The 21,912-nt window shown below is 53.5% G+C and overlaps 2 protein-coding genes across 3 annotated transcripts; both read right to left on the reverse strand.

Moving 5' to 3' along the window:
- Positions 1-1,794: 1,794 nt before the first annotated feature.
- Positions 1,795-21,448, reverse strand: HYAL3 (hyaluronidase 3). Of its 2 annotated transcripts, none has more exons than XM_019475887.2 (4): positions 19,863-21,448; positions 4,675-5,658; positions 2,974-3,063; positions 1,795-2,478 (listed from the first exon to the last, which is right to left on the reverse strand). In XM_019475887.2, exons 2-4 carry the CDS (start codon positions 5,593-5,595, stop codon positions 2,044-2,046), a joined length of 1,446 nt encoding a protein of 481 aa, XP_019331432.1. In that variant the 5' UTR covers positions 5,596-5,658; positions 19,863-21,448; the 3' UTR covers positions 1,795-2,043. The 2 variants fall into 2 exon arrangements, with proteins under 2 accessions (XP_019331432.1, XP_014455610.1); XM_014600124.3 differs by lacking the exon at positions 19,863-21,448 and adding an exon at positions 7,559-8,843.
- NAA80 (N-alpha-acetyltransferase 80, NatH catalytic subunit) lies at positions 15,730-21,551 on the reverse strand. Its single transcript, XM_059716160.1, has 2 exons — positions 21,468-21,551; positions 15,730-16,809 (listed from the first exon to the last, which is right to left on the reverse strand). The coding sequence occupies exon 2, from the start codon at positions 16,799-16,801 to the stop codon at positions 15,809-15,811; it is 993 nt and encodes a 330-aa protein (XP_059572143.1). The 5' UTR covers positions 16,802-16,809; positions 21,468-21,551; the 3' UTR covers positions 15,730-15,808.
- Between the last annotated feature and the right edge of the window lie 361 nt (positions 21,552-21,912).

Raw genomic sequence — 21,912 nt, forward strand, 5'->3', positions numbered from 1 at the left:
CTGCCCATGGGCCCAGATGTATCACCTCAGCTGCCCACGAATGGGAGAATCCCACCTGGACTGGGAGTCCTGCAGGGAGGCAACATTGCCTCTCCTCCAGCTGAGATAGAGCCTGGGTTAATCTTAGACACCCTCCTTGTCTTTTCCAATCAGCTCTGGTCAAACTGCTCTACTGCTGTCAGTGGGAGTTTGGAGTACATAGAGGACATCCCCTGGGAGAGAGCCCCTGGGTGGAATTGCGTCCCCCCACATACATTATTACAAGTCTTGGTTCTGTCCGGGCTGAGCACAGACGGTGAGAGGCACCTCAGGCAAACAACTGGCACCAAGCTCAAACCCCACTTAAACCTTCCAACGATGCTGAAACTCAGTGGTCTCTATAAACCAGAAAGCCAAAACCCACCTCTTTCTGCCTTCTCTGGTAATACACCATCACTTGCAGGGCTGTTGGTTCAGTCTGGGACCTGCATACCATCCTGTAAATACAGCTACAAGCTAAAGTATCTGTGCAGATTCCTAGAGTCAATGAGCCGTAACAAATTGTCCAAACTCCCTTCAAGGATTCCCAGCCTGACCCCACTGAAAGTGAGAGTACAGGAAATTGGCTGTGATAAGGCCTCTGTTCAGCTAGCAAGGAAAGGAACATGTTCTAAATAGGTTTTATTTAAATTAAGTAAATCTGTGCTAAGACACATGTAACAACCAGCCACCCAATTTCATCTGTGGGCACAGGGCTGAGACATAACATGGAAGAGGAGCACATTGGTATACTGAGGTAGAGGGGGTCAGATCAAATCCTGGCAGGCTGCATTTAACTGAAATCTTCTCCCTCTTCTGAGATCATGGACTGGCTCAGGGACAGCTGTTAATTTTAGCTGTGGGAGCATCAGGTCTGAGCTCATCAGCACCGAACTTCCGAGAGGTGTTATTGAAAGCAGAAAGGAGGTTGGCTCTGCCTGAACAGAGCCACAAGACTTGGGATGACTCAATGACTTAAGAGTGAAAAACCCAAGTGGGTCTTGGCCCATTTCAGAGGTGGGAATGATGAGTTTGAATGTGACACCAAGTGCCAGCATCAAGGGCATTTGAGTCTATGGCTCTTGGTTTGGTCCCATCAGTGGAGAACAGTGACAGAAGACATTCCCCAGTATTGCTGTGAAAGCCCTTTCCCACCCTCACTTGAGAAGGCAGCACGGGGAGGTTGAGCTCATGCTGTCCCTCCACAGCAGTGTCAACCTGCCTAGACTTGTACTCTGGTGGCACCTGGGGCAGGCAGGAAACTGTGGGAAGGAGCTGGGGGCAGTTTTCCATTTCCCATTTTTGATGTTTCACCCAAATTCTGATCAGCTTTATTGTGGCCATTTGTGCAGCCTCAGGAGGAGGGGACTAGTCTGCTCTGACTGGCCAGAGCTGGCTGTTGCCCAGGGGTATTGGACATTTGAACCACTGCCTCCCCTTGCTCTATACCTCCAGCATCGTCCCTGCCAAACTTCCCCAATAAACCTACACTGCCTGCAACACAGCCAGAGAAAGATGAGGTAGCTTGTCTCTACTCTGCTGAGTATCAGCAGCTCTGCTAGTGTTGGCCCCCACAGGAAACAATAGTCTCCTTAGAGGAGCCCCTGGTGGAATTACTCCTTTACCTCAAGTCAAAGGGGAGTGTGTTTTCAGGGCAAAAGGGTGCAGGTTCCCTCCCCACTGCTAGAGTCAAGGCTGGGCCTGCTATAACAAGATGGCTTGGGGACAAGGGGAAAAACCCCTAGACAGTCAAGATAAAAGCATTCAGTGACAGGCTATAAGGGCCCTGGCATCCCTTGCCCTGTGTTGTGAGACCATTGATCATTTTATTTGTATGCAGAAACACTTTTGATTACTGGGGGAGGGGATGGGGACTCTCATTGCACCTTTGGAGCAGCAGACCAGCAGCTGGCAGATCCAACAAAGAGCTGTCATGAGCAAATAGATGCAGCACCCTCCCCGCCGCCCCCAGCCCAGGAACAGTCTGAAGGCTGTGGGGCCACTGTTCTCTGGACAACAGGGTCATCAAAGATCTGTCTTCTCATTGTAAGCAAAGTTAGTGCAGTCCTCTGAACTTGGTAAGGTGTTTCCGTCCTGCCCTGTAACACAGACATCCTGACTCTGTGATGGCAGAATGGAGAGTGGGTTCCTGACGGGCTCAGTCCATACCTGTTTCTCACAGTTGGCACCTGTCCACCTGTGGTAGCAGTGGCACTGAAACAGCTGCCACACCTCATGCCCCAACTGGTCCATGCTCAGGTGGTTGGTCAGCACAGGCTCCTCTGCCTGCTGCTCTGGGTCAAGGTGAAGGAAGGCACCAAGCTCCTGAGGGTGCTGTCTCACACAGCGCCCGTGCCCATGACACAGCTGGTGGCTGCACTGTTGGGCAGCTGTTGTCACATTCATTACATATGGCCCCAGGGTGCTGGTTATGTAATCACGGAGGCTCTTGCAGCTGTCCTGGGGAGGAAGAGTCCATTAAAGATGCTGGATTCACTGGAGAACAAACTCCTCTACAACTATAACCCTGTTCCCCTCCTGTCTGTCCTCGAGGATTCTACTGCTAAGGCAGGATGGGAGCTGGACCCCAGTGACTACTGCCTCATAAGCCTTCCTGCTGGGTGTCAACATAAAGCAGCAGCCAGTGCTAATTATGAAGCCTGATTCTGAAAAATGCAAATCTGCCCCTTGAAAAGAGATCTGAGAACCTACCAGCTCATCTCAGCCAACCACCCAACCTTCAATGAACACTCTCCATACAGGTAACTGCACTGGCAGCTTCTGACTATGTAGGTGAGACATAGACCATAGGAGTCAGCGCAATTCCTGCTGAAGGGGTTGCAAGCCACTCAGCAAACACACAGGCTAGTGCAGTTCCCAAGCACCTAGGTGAGGCCCTTGGACCAAAGGAGAAGAGGCTGCTTAGTGCCCAGCAGGGCTGCCTGGGATACTTACAGCCGAATGGGAGTAGGAACTGTCCCCCCACAGGACCACGCCAGCAACACCAAGGGCCGCGCTCTCCCCAATGGTATTAACCAGATCAGCCTTACCAAACAGAGAAAGAAATGTAGAAGAAAGATGTTAGACAAGGGAAGCAACTTCAGGATTTAGGAGGTAAGACCCAGGGTGAGAACATACGACTCTTGGTTCAACTTGCAAGAGCTGCAGGCCCAGTCTGTGTCCCTGCTGGGCTCCCCTGGCACTCTGGGGCATGTTACTTTATAGGCAACAATTGCATTGCCATTCACAAGTATGGTGGATTCATGGTGTCTCTGTCACCCTGAGTGCAAGACATCAGCAGTAGGGCTGTGCGAAAAGGCACCGTTCCTTTTCGACTTGCATTTCGACGTTTCAACGGAACAGTGTTTCATTTCAAATTTAATTTCAATTTGAAACCACTGTTCCGTTTTGTTTGGTCAAAACAGTTTTGCTGTTTCAATGCTGTTTCAGCGCTTTCAACGCTTTGCCCATAGGCTATAATGGGGAAGCTCAAAACAGCCTATAACTTTGTCATTTCTGGCCTGATTTGGATGAAACTTGCAGGAATAGTAGCCCCTTCTGAGGGCATAAAGCCTGCCATGTTTCAAGGAGTTAGGTGCAGGGGTTTCAGGAAAACTGCACCTCAAACTCCTGAAAGCAAAACATGTCATATGTATGTGTTAAGCCACAGCAGGGTCAAAACTGCAGGGGTGGTAGCCCCTGATGAGGCCACAAAGCCTGCCAAGTTTCAAGGGGATAGGTGCAGGGGCTTGGGGGAAACTGCACCTCAAACTGGGGACAAGCAAAACTCATGACATGGGTGACACTGTGTGTGTTAAGGCGCAGCGGGGTGAAAGCTGCAGGCCTGCTAGCCCCTGCTGCGGCCACAAAGCCTGCCAGCTGTCGAGGAGATCGGTGCAGGGGTTCTGTATTCTGGGGCCCTGCACCTCTGGCTGCTGACAGGCAAAACTGGAACACACAGCTCAGCAACTGACACCAATGCAGAAAGCAGGGCAGCTCAAACAATGCTGCCTTCTATGTAGTTTTTCCATCCCTCCCCCAGAGCACTGGGATTGGAAGGGACCTCAGGGAAGGATGACAGTCACTGGCCAGATACACAGTCAATAATGAAAGCACTCCTTTTCTCACCTTCCCCACTCTTTCCCCTCCCTCTCCCTCCTGTAGTTTCTGTTTCCCTGCAGGCAAGCCCAGCTTGAGCTTTGAAACTCAAAACGTTTAGAAAATTTCAAAACATTTTGACTTGCATCGTTTGGTTTCAAGGCTGTTTTGAAGCTCTCTGTTTTGTTTCGATTTTGTTGTTTCGAGCTCAAAACAAGTCGAAACAGCGTCAAAATAAAACTGCCGGAGAAACTTCACACGGCCCTAATCAGCAGTGTCCAAGAAATCCCTCTGCAGCCATAGAACTATGACAGTACCAGGGATGTGAGGGGGGCACTGAGGGTGACCACAAGGAACGAACACAATGACTACCTTGACATGTGGATTGTACTGGCATACTCTTATAACCATCTGCCCCAACTACAATGCAGCCCCACAGGCTCTGGGTGGAGGGTGCAAGCCTACCATAATCTACCCCACACTTCCACAAATGCAAGAGCTAGCAAGTCTAACCTCCAAACCCTCTGCAAGCAATGCAGACACCTTCTCAGCACTTACCTCAGACAGGTATTTGGGGGAGAGCCTATAGGAAACCCTGGAATATGCTATCACAGGCAAGCTCCACTCCAAGTTGAACCGTGCCACCCGGAAGGCCTCCAGCAGGCGGTGGTGGACATAGCGCCGGCGCTCAGACTCTGGCAGTTTGGGCGGAAGATAGATGCTCGGGTAGAGTGCAGTGGACACCTCCCACAGCCACGTGAGCTGGTTGTTTCGTGCCATCTCTAGCAGGCTGCATTTGCCAGTGTAGTTGTCCTCTTTCTCCCAGTTGTTGTTGAAACAGTTGGGGAACCCATAGAAGCCCCAGAAGCCCCCTGGTCTCAGCGCCTTCCCCAGTGTCAACGTCCTCTCCATGAGCACTTGTGCTGCTTCCTCAAATTCCACCTCAGCCAAGAGGGCTCGTTTCTTGACTGGCAACTCTGGAAACCTCTCCCAGACCCACTGCACAGAGGTCTCCCTGTATATTCTCTTGGTGCCCCAGTTCCGTACCCAGAGCGGTCTCCACTCCTCCCAGTCCACCACTGCCAGACCATGGAAGTCCTGATGCAGAAGCTCACAGATTTTCAATGAGGCCTGCTCTAGGTGCCTCTTGAGGTGGACTTTCTGGGGTATCCCACCATGGTAGGGTTTCCCCTCTTGGGAGATGTATGGATAAAGTCCAAACTTGTTCTTGTAGAAAATGGTCATGTTTTGTCCCTGGAACTCATTGCCTTGATTCTCCACAATGCCATAGTCCCCAAGAGGCAGGGCGACCCCAAATCGCTGTTGGCACTTTGTCGTGGGCATGTTCCAAACCACAACAAATGGCTTGTCCTGGACAATGGGGTCAGGAGATGGTCTCTCCCAACCATGCCCCCTGAGGGACTGGCCAGCTCCAAGGCAGCGCATGACACAGATCCAAAAGATGAGGACCACAGTCATGGTGGATGCCCTGTGATTATGACTGGCCTGGGGTCCTTCCTGCTGTGTTTCAGAATGAGCGCCCTGGAAGGGGAGAGGAAAACACAATCAAAATGAGATTAGCAAACCCAGGCAACCTCAGCATAAAGCAAGACAGATTGCTCCTCTTTCTCATCCATAAGAAGGTCCCCTCTCTTAAGCCGTCTCCTATCATAATAGGACTGACCATTCTGGCCTGCCCCAGAAGAAAGCCTGGCAAATGAAGGCCACAGGCTTATTCCACAGAATTCAGTGAAAAGGCCTAGAAGCATGTAAGTGAGGTCATACTGACATCACAAAGAGCTGCTGGGAAGGAGGCTGCAAGCAGTTTTATTCCCAGAGATTAAGCAAGAACAACCCAGGTCTGTTGTGACCTGTTCTATATCTGTCCTCCTCTACCTCACTCCTAATTATGGATATATAGCAGCATTTCTCTGAGTGCCCTGTACCCAAACAGTCCTGAACCCAGTCTTTGCCAGCTCACAAGCATCTCCACTGCTTCCTGCTGCCTGGGAAGAGAAGGACACTTAATTCAATAGCAGGATTTTCCACTTGGGTCCTTGCTTCTGCCTCCACAGCATAGATCATAGGGCTGGAAGGGACCTCAAGGATCACCAAATCCAATCTCTGCCCCCTACTTTCTTTTTTTTTTCCCCTATGCAGGGAAATGGCCATGACTCCAGCCTGATACCAGCCACAAGCATCATCCCATTATCACTGCAGCTGGAAAAGGGACCTTTTGAAACAGCTGAGCTCAGTTCCCAGCTCTGCAGACTCTGTTTCTGGCCCTAGGCAAGTTGGTTAGGCTGGGATGGGCAAAGGGGCCCAGGATAGCTCACTCCAGCTGATGCTGCCTTAGGCTTCTCTGGAGTTTCCTCTGCTTCCCAACTTGTAAAATGAGGAAAAGCATCTGTCCTTCTTCCCATGCCCTGTGACTCTGTGTTCCTTGGGGCACCGATTGTCTCACCCTATGCTCCTGCAGCAACAAGCCTGATGGGGTCCTGATCCTGGTCAGGCACCACTGCAACTGTTTCTTTCTTTCTCCTTTCTGAGCTTTTGGTGGCTCAGTGCTCAGACAGCTGACAGTGTTCTGCTTGCAACACCCTAGGCCACTCCCTCTGAGAAAGGCCAAGCAGCAGAGAGGGACATGTTCCCCACCTACCAAAGGAAGCAAAGGTGGGAAGTTGACCCTGCATGTACATCAAGGAGTGAAGCCCCAAATTACAGAGAGCCTGAAGGAAGATTATCCAAGGCAACTGAAGGCAACAGAAGGCAAAAGAGTTAGACATTAAATCCCTCTCTGCCCCCTAAGGTGCAGGTCCAGAGGGAAGATGGCAATAAAATAACCAGTCTAAGGTGCTCCCTTGAAGCTCCTCCAATAGCTGTGGAGTCTCAGGCAGAATCAATGGAAACACTTCCACTGGCTAAATCAGGGTCTGGGTCACAGAGCTGGGGCAGCAGATGCCAGCAATGCTGGGATCTTCAAAGGGAGAGGATTAGGAGTGGGGTCAGGCTCAGGTGCCCCATGACCACCCAGGGACATGCTGTAATCCCCCTTGCAATGCACTGCCTGGGCTCTCATGGCCTCGCAGAACCCTGCAGACATGCTCTAATCCCCCCTGAAATACCTGCCTAGGCTGTAGCACAGCTCAGTTACAACTGACCTTGTTGCTTGAATTTCACCTACCTTTTCCATGTCTACTTTCAAAGCCTGTGCCACTCCACATACGCATTTTCCCAATGAAAATATGCCAGTGCTTTAGGCAGACGCTGCGCTAGCAAGCACAGACCAATGCCGCAAGTGCCCTGACAGCAGCAACCCCATAGGCGCAACCCAGTCCTTCCCAGGGCTCCTCCAATAACAGGCTTCCAAATGCATTTCAGCAGTAGTAGCACAGGCTGTGCAGCCCCATCAGCCCTGCAATAACCATGGGCATTTACTCACCTCAGCTCAGGCTGTTAGCAAAGCTTGATTTATGCTACTAGAAGCACAAACACAGCTGAAGCTGGAGGCATAACTCCAAGCTGGCAGCTGTAGTAGACTATTATCCTGCCATGTGAACCAACCACAGGAAGAGGAGGCAAAGACACACCCTCCCAGTGTGAGTTGCAGGTGCTCTTTCACAAGTCTAGGGTAACCAGCCAGAGCACCAGTCCTGTACATGGGTGTAGAAATGTGGTTGGGAAAGAGCATTTCTACTATGGGAACTTCCAAAAGCAGCTCAGCAATGTCCTTGCCTGGGGACATCATGTGACCCAAACGTCTTCAGCAAGGATCCCAGACCACCTGCTCCATCAGCAGAGGCAGCCGCTAGAGGGCTTGGATCATGCAGCATTACAGAGAGGCTGGCTGGCACAGACAGCTGCTTCATAACCAGAACCCCCACTTCCTGGGCTCCCTAACGCACCCCCTTCACATTTGTTACACCAGAAGTCATGGTATTGTCTGGGCTAGCTTGAAGCTTCACCTAGAGAAAACATTTTCATATCCCGCATCCCAGGCCAACTTACCAGGGAGATGATGCAGGACACCAGCTGTAGAGTATATTATATCAACAGCCACATGACTTTAATGGGGGAGGCCTCCAATGAGCTTCTGGTACCCAAGCACAGTGGCTCATGTTATCATCTCAGCCAGTTCCTACACTGGCCCACAATGGCATTGTTGGGAGGCAAAGGTACTGCAGCTCCTTCCATTTGGCAAGCCGCACATATACCTGCAGGTCAGTGCAATTGCCCACCTGTGCGACTGCCCTTTCCGGGCACTAGGAGCACATGGGGATGGGTGGATAAGTGAGGAGGTAACGGGTCAGTTGATCCCCTTCCCCCAAATATCCCAGCACTTCGGATTGACCTAAAACAACACACACCATCTCTTCCCAACTCAAGGACCCACCTGAACCCTCCCAAGGAATCTCTACATAGAGATCCTGTGAGCCTACTGGGAAAGCGGATTGAGTGGATCCCTGGCACAGGCAAGGGTTTCTATCCCAAAGGTTGGCTGTGTTTCACTGGCAGGAGAAACAACTGCATTAGAGCAGCCACACAAGCTTTGTGCAAGGAGGCCAAGTGAAGACTTTGCATGAGAAAGCCTTGAGACAGTTCAGGGACTAATTCCATTTTACTCAGAGCACAGAGCTTCAGGGACGAGCTCCTAGCTCAGACCCATTTCCCTGGTACCTGGCCTCTCACAGCAGAGGGTAGTGGGACTTCTCCACACCCAGGAAGACCATGATACAAGATCCAGGCTTCCTTCTGTCAACCTTAGAGGATACCCAGCCATTCCAAGGCACTTGAGGGCAAGAACTGTTGTATCTTTGTCATCACCTTGACTCCAGAGGCTGTGAGTCCCTTCTGCAGTTGTTTAGGCCATGCCATGCTTGGTACCAGGAGGCAATACCATCTGGGAACTGGAAAGGCAGGTGGAACCACAGGGTCCCTGTGTCCAGCATCCTGAATAAAAAGTCCCCTTTCCATTAATTACAGAGACCAGACACTTTTCTGCAGTAAGGAGCCTCAATGTGATGCTGGCAGCACAGGAGTCCATGGCCTAAAATAATCCAACCCCTTTCATTGTGCTTTAACAACAAACTCCTCCTTAGACTGCCGCACCTTGCTAATCCACACGCACAAAACCAGCAGCATCTCTCCACCCTCAGATCTATGGAAGACCAACAGAGCTATGGTAAGAGCCCACAGTACTGAAATGTGCCCTCATCTCAGTTATGAAACAGTCTGAGAACTGGTTCCCATCATATCATGAAGCAACTTCCTGGGTTAAAAGTTGATCTGAAATTGTTCCAAAAAAAGAACAAGCGCCATCTGAGGAAGGTGCTCGCCTGGGTTGAAGCCCTGAATTTACCCGCTTCCTTGCAAAATCTGCATTTACAACAGGATCTCCCGGCAAAGAAGGCAAAGTTCTATCTGAAAAGCAGAAAGGAGTCTGCTTTCTAGTGTCTCTCTGGCCACTCCTACTGCTGGTGCCACAACTTCCTGGAGCCATTGTGTTCCCCTCTCCCAGGGCCAGCAAAGGGTCACTCAAGATACGTGCAAGCCTAGGATAGTGCACACAGGGCTTCTGCACCTTGTTTGCAAAAGCACCTGGGGAAAAGGAGCAAATTCCTTCTCCAAAGCTCATCCTAAGGGCTCTTGTGCCTGTAAATTTATAGGACCCCAGTTTAATTAACCCCAGTTCACCCCAGTTTAATTAACCCCACCCCTGGGACGTCCTCCAAAGAAGACAAGTCAGACACAGTCAGTTGCAAGATAAAATATGAGAGTAAGAAGAGGCAATGTTGCAGAGATGGGAGTGTGGGGGAAGAAGGAAGCAGGGGCGGGGGGAAAAGTAGGCCAGCTCCCGGATAAGGGAAGAGGACTAAAAGCTCCTGCTCCTGAGCCCTGGCTGGAAGGTCCCTCCCACACCAACCCCTGCCTTGTGCAGCAAGTGCCTGGGGCAGAGCCCATGGTCCTGGGCTTTGGTGGTTGCTGCATCGGTCAGGAGGAGAACATTTTCCCTCCGCTGGTACAGAGGGTTTTGTTTGTTTGCTTTTGTATTTGTTTTTTAGGCTTTTCTCAGAAGCAGAGGGTGTTGGCTGCAGCCAAGGCTGGGGATTTTGGCTGGGGTGCGTCAGTGCTCCTGCTGGGACTTAAAACTTCCTGGCTAGAGAGTCTTGCCCCTCTGCTTGGGGTCAGACCAATTGCCATTTGTGTGGTCAGGAAGGAATTTTACCCCATGGTCAGATTGGTGCAGACTGTGGGGTTTTTGCCTTCCTTTGTAGCAAGGGATGAGGCCCTCTTTCTGAGTTCTCTTGAGCAAATTTTTAACAACCTTTGCAGCTGCAGGATATTGGCCAACATGGTCCCCATGCTTCACCAGTGGCAGATTTGGGTGTTATGTCTTATGTTATGTCAGGGTTAAGTGTGCAGTTTTGCTAAGAGTTTAAACAATAGATTTGTCTAGGATGGTTTGGATAGGGAAGATCATGCCTCAGGTAGGGGGTTGGACTACACCTTGCAAGGTCCTTTCCAGCCCTGCTTCTCTATGGGCACAGACAGAAGTGCAGCTCCCAGCTGTAACTCGGAATGCTTTGCAGAAACTGTTCTGAATTACAACAATCCCCCAAACCAAAAAGAAGTTCAGCATTTTGTATTTTTTTTTTTTTTTTTGTTTACGGAGGGAGGTACAGGAGAAGCCTGCAGCTGGTTTCCCTTTGCAATGGCCCTTCCTCCCTCCCACCTGTCCCTGTTTTTAGAATGGGAGGGGTGAAATGGGGGGGAAAGGATCAGAAGAAGCTCATTCTAGGGGTTCCCCAGCCAGTACTGCAGGGTGGGGTGAGTGAACCAGATCCCCCCCACCATGGGGAGGGGAGGGGGGGCTCCAGTACACCCACCCCACCCTCCAACAGGAATTGAAAAAAACCCAGACCAAACTCCTTCTGCTTGCTCCCTTTGCTCTCTCCAATTTTGAAAACAGCTTGAAGGATGGCAGGCAGCACAGACACAAGTTACAGAAGATGCTATGTTTTGAAATGTCTTCATCTGAACCCACTTACAATGAGGGTTCATATTTTTGCCCAATCAGCCATTTTTTAAGCAGTCTACAGCCAAGAACGTGTATCTCATCATGGCTATAGACTGCTTTCTGTGGCCAGATTTGGTGAAAATGGTCACTTCTGTCTGCACCCTAGGACTCTATGATCGTCATCTGGGAGGTAAAGCTAGGGAGGTAAGGCTGCTGGTGGTGGCTTAACAGGACCTAGCCCCTCCCCCTCTCAGTACTGGCAACTGCTGAACCCCGGGCTCGGGTCTTGCACCGATCACGCTGATGAGTAAATCCTGTGCTCAGGGTTGTAATCCCTTCTCTAGGACTGACGGTTTAGAACTAACTGCTGTGAAGTTACAGGGTAAGAATGAAACCCTTGGACCTTAAGGGATTTTATAAGAGCAATAGGACTAGTTTGAATGATCATAGCTAGAGGTTACAGCATTCTCTTGAACGACAAGGGGAAAGAGCAACCTTTCCCTCTGAGCTGGCAGTGGACAGCAGGTAATCTCCAGCTTCATAACCTAGCAGATGGTGCAGCAGACTGGGACTGAGGAGACTTGAATTCTGTTCCTGCCTCTGCCAATGATCCTCTAGATAACAAGCTTGGGCCAGTTGCTTAATCTACCTTGTGCCTTAGTTTGCTAATCTTTAAAAATGACAAAACTGACCTTTTGTAAAATGCTACAAATGAAAATTACTGCAAGAGAGAGGCTGATCACCTGCATGAGTTCAGCATCCAGTTCTCAGGACACCCTAGTCCAGGGGTAGGCAACATTTTTTGGCCGGAGTACTGAAAAAACCACAATGTCTACCTTGGAAGGTGCCAGAGTGCAGACATGCAGAGCCCAGAGCAGCTGTTTGCAGCCTCCCGGCTGCAGCCGGCCCATGCATCCCGGTCTGCTTGCAGCAGGGCTTGCAGCCTTCCAGCTGCCTGCTGGGAACGGCCTGGGCTGGTGGTGGTGTGCTGAGCAAAATGGCCTTGCGTGCCATACTCGGCACACATGCTGTGGGTTGCTGACCCCTGCCGTAGTCACTGGACCAAGCTTCTAATGTCTGTTCACCATGGTCCAGATGCTAAGCCCTTTGAGGACAGCGAAAGTCTTCCCTCGACACGGGTAGCTGGACTTGGACAGCAGCTCTGGCTGAGGATCCCTGGGTGACTCGTTGCATCCTGTCACTCTCTCATGACTGGCCCTGGTGACTAAAATCAGCTCCATCTCACCACCAAGGCTGCCACTGTTTCACTTCAAGCTCGTGCTTCTGATGCAGCAGGTCGCAAGTTCCGACCCTGCTGATGAATCCCCTTCACATGCATCCACTGAGTTTTGTGAAGACACCCCAAGCAGAGCCAATGAGCTCAGGCTCCTCCTCAAGGTGCCATTAAACATGAACCATCAGTAACCTCAGCACCTTTTCCATGCACAGGAGGCTCAGACTAGGGGTCTCTAACCTGTTCTTCGGGGCCATAATGGGTATGTGGGGACTGAACTGCCCAGTCACAGGCTGTGTATCCCCAAGCTTGAAAAACAGGGCTTATGGGCTGAAAAGCCTCTCCCCAGCCAGCTCTGGAGAACCTCCCCTTTTTGAAGCCCACACTGAGCCACTTTGGAAGTACTCCTCTCAGGGCTGAGGTGGGAGTGAACCCGAGCATGGCAAGCCCAATTCACCAGGCTCCTCAGAGACATGCTAGCAGGAAGAGCAACCCCGTGTTAGGGGATTCCTCCATCGTCCCAACTGACCATTCTTTAATGACACAGAGCACCGGAAAGGGCCCTGCCACATCAGGCAAAGTCATGGAGCCAGGCCTAGTGCCCCAAAACACCTCACCAGGAGCATGTCACTCCAAGGCCAAAGAAACATCTTGTAACACAGCATGAGGAGGAACAGGACGGGGCGGTGCAAGTGCCAGGCAGCAGTGCCACCCACTGGGCAGTGACTGTCCCCTCAGTGGCACCTGCCTCCCCAGGCCCGAGCACCTAGTGTAACTGCTGCTCTGAAGTTGCTGCAAGCAGTGGACACAAGGCTGCAGTGCTCAGCTGAACCCTGCTCTGCTAGGAGCAGGCACCCATCTCTGCTCCCACCCAAACTCAACTGGGCACTCAGCTGGGTCTTGCCACCAGAGTCCAAGAAGTCCTCTGCAGGGACAAAGTCTCTCCTCTGTATGGCACAGCTACATGCTCTATACGGGGCATTGCCTGCAGCTGGGGATGGGCCCCTGCTGGCTTCAGGGGGCAGGACATGCCCATTGCCCTGCTCTGTTCCTTACTTGCACAGCAGTGTCATAACCCTGGCTGCCCCAATGACCCCTTCGAAGTGGGAGGACTAGAAACAGAAGCATGTGTACCAGGGGCCAGTAGTAAAGTGAATGCTGTGGTCCCCCTGCCTACCCCCTCCCACCTACTTCTGTCCCCTGCCCTCCTCATCTCCCCTCTTTTTTCCCCATCCCCTCCCCATTTCCTCCTGAATCCTTCCTCACCAACACACCCTCCTGCCCCAGCCCCCTTCTGTTGTGTGCCATGCTGGACGTTGTCTGCTCAGCACTGGGTGGAGCTGACTTTCATTTCATGGTCATCTCCTTGCCCAAGTTGTGAAGGTCACAACTTATTACCTGCATTCCCCACCATCAGCCCTCCTCCCGAAGGGCCCCCTCCCCTCACCAGCTCCATCTCCTCCCTGCCTACCAAAGCCATGGAGCAAATTCCCGGTGCAGCCAGACTGAAGTCAATGGAGCTGCACCAATTCCCTTCAACAGAAACCTAACTCCTCACATTGTAGCAATAGAAAATCTACAGGGGCTCATTTGCTGACTCCCTTCATGCCTCCTAGTCACTGCCCATGGCTACAAGATGCATTGCGGCAGGTAAGCCAGAGCCAGTCATGCGAGCACAGGCTGGTTTGTTTCCATCCACAGATTTAAGAGATCACAACAGAAGCAAGGCATACATTGGTCACTGCAGAGCATAACATGCTCCCAGCACATCGATGACATCCGTGCACAACAACGGCATAGAAGGGGCTGGCTCCAGATTTTAAGGTTGATCCAATCCTGGGCTCAGCAATTGCACACCGTTTCTTTTACAGTGAGATCATGGCAGAGGCCCAGAAGGGCAGGCTCCAGTTTGGTGCCCCTGCAGTTAGAGATCCCTGGTTTATTAGCAAACATTTTTATTTCCAACTGCCATCCCTGCCCACCACCTCACTAGGGGAGTCAGGAGCCAAGCTGGACCCTCCCCACCTCATACATGGTCAAAAAGGAACAATGTATCTACAGACAGGACTCCAGGAGCCCTGTTCTCCAGCTGGGTTACTGGGAAAGCAACTGACCAGAGCTTAGTTACCAGCACACATGCTGATGCACAAGCAGACCAGGACTCCCAGCTCCCTTGTGAATCCCTTAGCAGGGCTAAGAGCTGATCCAGTTTGGCCAGAGGGACCATGCCTGGGGGAGCCTCTTTGCAGAGAAGAGCCATGCTTCTCAGCATCCCATGGGAAGAGTGGGAGGCAACTTGCCTCTAGTCTTCAGACCACAGCAGTTTGGGACTCGCACCTCAGCTGATGCTGTTGTTACACTGCTTGCCAGACACTTCCCTGACGATCCAGGAGTGTAGGTGATTTGATGCTTCTCTGCCTTACATACCAGTTTCATAGAATCATAGAAAATAAGGGTGGGAAGGGACCTCACGAGGTCATCTAGTCCAACTGCTGCTCAAATGACTCTTGCCCAGGGCCCCAAACAACCCTAAGGCCACTACTGCTGACACCCTTTGCAGGGGCATGCAGGCAACAACTCATGGCTCTGCTCTGCACTTGGCCAGGATGGGACAGCAGGTGGGCATGGAGTAGCATCTGGGAGCAGGAAGGGCAGGTGGGCAGGGCCAGAGCCACAGTGCACCTGCACCATGCTGTCACTGTCCCTTGATCCCAGCTCCTGCCCACCCACTCCCAGATGCTACTCCATACCCACCCACAGCCCCATCCCAAGCCAAGCGCAGAGCAGATTTGTTGTCCACTCCCCGCACGTCCCTGTCTGCGGAACCCACACCCGTTGCAGGGGCGTGTAGGGAGTGGATTGTGGCTCTACCTTGGCCCAGCACCGTCATTGCCCCATGATCCTGGCCTCACCCACCCTCCCACCTGTAGCCCCGTCTCATTTGCCTGGCCACGTGCCCTGCCTGTGCAGGTCCTGCGCCCAGTGGTGGGTACAGGGTGAACTTGCTGGGGGTGTTGGGGCAGCAGGGCTGGAACTACCAGTGGGGCTCAGGGGAAGCGAGTTCAGCTGCTGCGCTGCTCCAGCCCTACTGTGCACCTGGGGGCAGCAGGACCAGCTGCACACACCACAATCAGGGCTGCCTCCTGCATTGGGCTGGGCGGGACCAAGGGACTCGCCACAAGCCAGGCAAAATCAGACTGGATTCAGCCTTCAGGCTTCGCCACAAGCCAGACAAAATCCCTTGGCAGGCTGAATTCAGCCTGCAGACTGTATTTTGCCCACCCCTGCTCTAGGGGACAGGAAAGGTGTTTCAACCCCAAAGGAGGTGGCAGTAAACAAATCAAAACTAGAGAGAAACAGGTTGGTAAGAGTTAGGGCAAGCCACTTCTCCCTGCCCCTCCAACATTTAATCAGCTTTGCATTGGCACATTATACTGGACTCAAATGTCCTTCTTCATCCAGAAGATGGGGAGTCCTCTGAGATCACGATATGGCGTCTCCAGGAGCATCTGTCCACAGGTCTTCTTTGCTGCTGGATTGGAGACAATATGTCCACTAGAACCCTTGTAACCTGACAGAGAAGGGAGCGGCAGTGGAGGAGGTGGAAGACATGCAGAGCTTCCTTGCATGGCCAGTAGTGGCAAACGGGGTGCTGGTGGGGCTGGGAGGCCAAGAGCAGCAGAGGCGGTGTGGAGAGGGGAAGCATGGGGAGGAGGTGGTAACCGGGGAGGAGGTGGAATGGCAGCTGTCATGAAGCAAGCAGGTGGAGATAGAGGTGGGGGCGGCGGTGGCAGATGGGCAGCAGCTATAGCATATGGTAGTGAAGGTGGTTTTGCTCCTGAAGTCCTACTGTTGAGCTGGGCTGCAGTGGGGCTGGGTGTTCCAGGTGTCAGGGCAGGGGTAGGAGCTCTAGCATGGTGCAGGGGACTCGAGAACATCTCCAGGAATCCCATGGGGACAAGGGAGCTCATGAACCCCATGCTCTGCACTGGCTCAGACAAGGCATAGCCCAAGTGGGCATAGAAATGTTGCTTGTCGTGAGTGGTGAGGTGCAGGCGCCTAAAGCCCCGGGACCTGGCGTAGCGCTCTGTAGCTTCCATCAGCTTCCGGCCATACCCCTTGCCCCGCAGCGCCTTGGAGACCACCACCGTTTCCATAAACAAGCTCTTAGGCTGGCCAACCACACGGGACAGCCTGGCATGCCCAAGCAGCTGGGTCTCCACCATCTTTCCGTCAGTAGCACCCTCTGCAGTCCTCTGGGTCTTAATCAGTACCAGGCACAGGGGGAAGCTGTCTGTGGACTTCTGGAGGGAGTAGATGCGAGAGGTTTTGCTCTTTTTCCACTCTTCGTTGATGAGTTCAGCACAGGCCTCCATTAACTCCGGCCTCTGGTGAAGGGGAACTATGGTGAGCATCTCCGAAACAGAGCCCATTCTTCTCACTGATGGGAGACCAAGTTGGCAAAGCTTTACATGGATTGGAGAGCCAGCACACGTCCCACAGCAACTGTATCTTGGTAAGCACACGCAGACAATGCCTAAAAGACCCAATGCAACCTGACTACCAGGAAAACACAGCAACCTCCATGAGAACTACTCCCACTGGCCTGAGCCCAGCAGCCTCAAGGGAGACAGCAAGTGTTCCTGAGAGCCTAAGTTGGGAAGGGAACAAAAGTGCTCAGAGGTACATCCAACCTACAGCCCAGAGCATGCGCAATATCATGTTCTGTAAGTGCCATCTGTCCTCTTGCATCACCAGTAATGGGCACAAACTCACCAGCACAGCCTTTGCTGTTACTCTTCTTCTGGGACCTGAAGAGTGTAATTCTTTTGATTACCAGAGGAGCATTTTGAAACATTGCAGTTCATTTTAAAACTCAGCTGTTCATTCCATGCACTGTCAAGGGCTGGGATGGAGGGCACTGATCAAAGTTATCCTGAAGACACTCTAACTTAATTGGGATGGTGGCCCCTGCTGGCACAAAAATAAGGAGCAGAGGTGACCACCCAAGGCCTGCTCCTCTGCTTCCACACTGAGCTCAGGAATTGGAAGGGATGGGGGTGCCACAAAAGGGCCTTGGCTGCACCTAGGAGAGTTCAGACTGTGTGTCTTGTGGAGTCTGTTTTACCAAGACCAAGAAGCTCAATTAGCACCAACTGGGAGGCAGGTTTGTGATCTGGACTCCAGTCCAAGAAAAGCCAGACTGAGAACCACCAACTCATCTCACAGATGCCCATGTTACTATTTGAGAGGGAAGTTCAGCCAAACTTCACAGCCAAGGGGGACTTCCCCAAGCAGCCAGAACACAGGCACAGCCCATTCCACATGTGCAAAAAAACCCAGTCCAACATTTTCTGCTTTTCATAGGAGGCAGGTGGTCCCAGCTCAACCTCAGCTTCAGCTACCAAACTGCTTTAGGCCTGGGACATGTACACATAGCCCTTCTCATTGCTGCCATCTTTAATGGGTGCTGGCCATTCCCCCTGGAGATGCCAGCTAATGGTGGTACACTGGTTACGTGTCCTGTGTGCCAGCCCACCTCAGCAGCAACTGTCAAACACCTGGACAGAACTTGTGGGTGCCATGTGTCGCTTCAAGGAAGTGCCATCTCCCCAACCCCGCCCCTGCCCTGCTGCCACACCTTGACAAACTGTAACACGCATAACCACACTTCTGTTCCCCGCTCCCTGAACACAAAAGGAGCTTGGAGGAGACCACAGCCTATCCCACCAAAGGGTGCTGGGGGACAGGACTGCTGGAGCCTGGAGCTCCCCGTATAGCTTGCTTTTTCCCATTATCCAGCACCAGTCTGCACAGACAGCACCTTTCTCCAGCACCAGAGATGCTTTAAAACCTGTACAGACATAGAACAAAGGCTTGGTAGCTCCCACCCTTAGCTTGCCTCCCACAGGCACACCAGGAAGCAGACAGCCTGCTTTCCAGCTACACCAACACTCTGGGGCCCAACTTAGCATGGGCCCAGCCCTTCAGGAAGGCGCCTTTCAGCCACAGTTCCTCTTGTTGGCAGCTGGTTTGCTCAGAGAAGCCACAGGCAGTTTGCAAGAGGAGCCCATGGCTGAGAAGTTCTCAATTCAGGCTGATAACAACCGTGCCTCCGTACCAGCCTCTGTGCACAAATAGATGTCCAAAGAGCAGGTGGGTTCCCCGCCTCACCCCACCTAGAGCTGGATCCAGGCACCAGGAGCTTCTCACTGCCTTGTACTGCTCTAATTCAGGGGTCCTATACTCCCCCTGCCTTGGTGCAGCGAATCCCAAAAGCAGTTGCCACCTGCCCCTGCTAATGGTCTTGCAAGCAAACTCGTGGTCTTGCTTATGGGGTGGAGGGGAGGAACAGGACAGGGAAAAAAATCAAGTCACTCTGTACTGTGACAGCCCAAAGCTAAGGAAAGTATTTTTACTGCTTTGCTAGGAAATGGGTTATAGATCTGTTGCCCCACTTCCCCACCCCCAGCCACCAGCTGGGTCAGCAGCAGGACACTTCCAAGAAGGATGGAAAAGCCTCTTCCAACCCACTCCCCTCTGCCAGCCAGCACCAAGTTCTTCACCTGCAGTCTCTAATCCATAGAGTTTAAGGGCAAAAAGACCATCAGAGATCATTTACCTCAGTGAGGTCCTGCCACAAATTACCTCCCCACCGTCCCCAAGTGCCACCCCAATCCTCATCTCCCAGCCCATCTATTGCTCTTTCTGTTCCCTGCCATATCTATCACTGTGTTCCCTGCTTCCCACCCCATTTTGGGTGCCAAGCACAGAAGCTGCCTATGCCATTTGTAGCATATATGCCACAGGTTGGTCAGCCCTAATTGGGGGGAGGAGAGAGACCAGAAGACACCCAGCCTGGACCTAAAGCTCTCAAGAGATGGAGAAGCCACCACTTCCCATGGAAGATGGTTCCCATGGTTAGATCACTCTCCCAGGTCCAAGTTAACACCAGGTTTCTCATTAGTATTTGGCTGTGGTCTGGTCCTGTTCTGCCTTGCAATTCAGCAGGGAGCAATTTTTCCACAGACACCTCCAACACTTTTTTTGGATCCATTGACCAGACAATGCCTTGGAGTAACTCTGAGCCTGTTCTACTGTCTCCAACACTCCGTGGTTGACCTCCAGGGCTGTGCCCAGTCCAGCACTAAGTAGCTCGAATGAGGCAGCAATTCTTTGTTCCCATTGATCAGCTACAACCCTTTGGCTAGAACATACATGTCTGCTTCAGCCAAGTTCAGCCTTAGCAAAAAGGCATGAAAGCCAATTGCACAAACCTTTAGGGAGTGTGGGGCAAGCCCGTGGTCCCATTCCCCACCCCCGCCAAATTGCAGACAAGAAGGCACGACTCAGCCAAAGGCTTCTTGGCAAGTCACTAGCAGAGCTGGAAAAAGTTTTCAGGAATTCCTAGTTCATGATCCCAACATTCACCTCTCAACAGAGGCCCAGTTGCCTCTGCTTGCCAGCCAGAGCATGTGCTCAATGCCCACTCACCCTGTGCAGTGCCGGTGCCCAACTGGCTGGCCAGGAGCTGCTCTCCTGTGCTCAAGGATCGGCTCAGTGTCCTGGCTCTAAGTGACAACCCGGGTAGCTGTCAGGCTGCTTTCACAAGCATCTTGGAGGAAACAGCACATGTTCCCCAGCCAACCACAGCTACAGCTGCCCAGTTCTGCTTTTAAAGAGTGAATTACGTGTCTATTCAACACACTGAAAAGCCCCTGGCTCATGAACCAGGAATGTCAGTCAGGGTGGGGGTAGCCCCACCCCAGTGCTGGTCAGGGGCTGGCACATACCCCAGACAGGCACTGTGCCCTCAGTGATGCTGAAAGCAACATCTGCAGACCCAAGGGCTCCAAATCCAAATCCTGCTTGTGACAATAGGAGGGAACTGAAACCTGCTTCCCTTGCGATGCCATGCTGTTGGTTCTCAGCCTGGTCTCTGGTGTTCATATCATGCTGGCACTAACCAGTTCCTCTCCTGAGCACCCCTCCCACCCCCCTGCTCAGAGTGGTCCTTCTGGGTAAAAGAGTCCCAGTAAAACTAGACTGAGTGCTGCTGAAGCAACTGCACCGCTGTGGATGGCACCTCCTGTAAGTCACCTAGAAACAAGATTCCAGGTCATTAACGGCAGACTCGTAAGGGACTGACAGCACGTATGCACCCCCATTCCCGTGGACATCAGGGCGGGGATGACCCATCTGTCCAAATGGATCGAGTCCCAGGGACCCTGTAGGAGCTCACCCCGCCAGAGCCCCAGCTGACCCCGCAGCATGTGGGTTTCCACAGCTCAGAGCACAGAAGCCAGTTGTCTGTGCAGCCTGTGGCCACGCAGCTTTCCACTGCCCATCTGACTGGACACGTGGAAAAAACCCTGCTGTGCGCCCAGAAAGGAGGGGTCCGTCTGCCCCAGCAGCCACCCCCAGGTGCCATGGCGGGACTCCAGGATTGGAAATGGGAAAGAGCATGGGCCAGGGACAGGATGCAGTGAGAGTGAGGCCCTGAAGGCTACTCCACGGCTCAGCCCGCCTGGGAGGGACGCACAGTGATAGGGCTCTGCCTGCACTTCGGGGAGGGGCCCGCAGAGCTGCGTCCCACCCATATCCCCCATGGGGAAGGGGGCTGGGGCCCTCCCGTGAGCACACCCCTGCTCCCAGCTTCTCCGCTCCCTGAGATCACCCGGTCCTCCCGGGCACGGCCAGGGCCTTCCCCACACACCAGCGCTGCGCTGGGGGGCAGGCGGCTGACGGGCCTGCACCGGCCAACGGAGCCCAGCTCCCTGCGGCCCCGCGCAGCCCTTTAGCCCCGGGAAAGCACCGCCCAAACCCGCGGCATGCGGCCGCCTTAGGGCACCAGCACAAACGGCCCCGGGGGCACTGGGGGGAAATACAAATGAGCGGATCCAGGAGCGCGGATTGGTGCGGCGCTGGCCCGGCACCCGGCACCCCCGCCCCGCCCCGCCCCGCCGGGACCTTCCCCCGGGCCCGACACGTGCGGCAGCGCCTGGGAGGCAGCATCACGAGCCCCGCCCGCCCCGGCTGCGGGCGCGCACGGCCACGGCCCCGGCCCCGGCCCCGGCCCCACACCCGGCCCGCACTGACATGCCGGCACCGCCTCCTGCTCCGCCGCCTAGCTCCGCCGCCCGCCCGCAGCGCAGCGCAGCGCCGCCTGCCGCCCGGAGGGCGCTGTGCGCGCCGGGACCCCGCCCCTTCGCCCCGCCCCGCCCCGCCCCGCTCCGCCTGCCAGCCCGGTCCGGCGCTCCTGCTTGCGCGCGGCCGCCGGACTAGGACGGGGACGAGGACAGCGGACCCGCGCCCCCCCGGCGGCCTGCCCTTTGGGGAGGGGTCTTTCCTGAGGTGTTTCTCTCAGCCCGCCCCGGTCGGTGCACAGCTGGGGCCTGTGTGGCACGGCGGCAGTACGGAGCGGGGAAGGTATCTGCTTCCTGTGAAGGCCAGCGCCGGCACCGTCTCTCGGGACCAGGGCCCTGCCGGGCTCCTACACCGGCGCCCAGCACCAGCAGCTGCCCTCGCTCTGTTACGGAGAGCT

Source organism: Alligator mississippiensis, chromosome 12 (assembly GCF_030867095.1).
Source record: "Alligator mississippiensis isolate rAllMis1 chromosome 12, rAllMis1, whole genome shotgun sequence".
NCBI lineage: Eukaryota > Metazoa > Chordata > Crocodylia > Alligatoridae > Alligator > Alligator mississippiensis.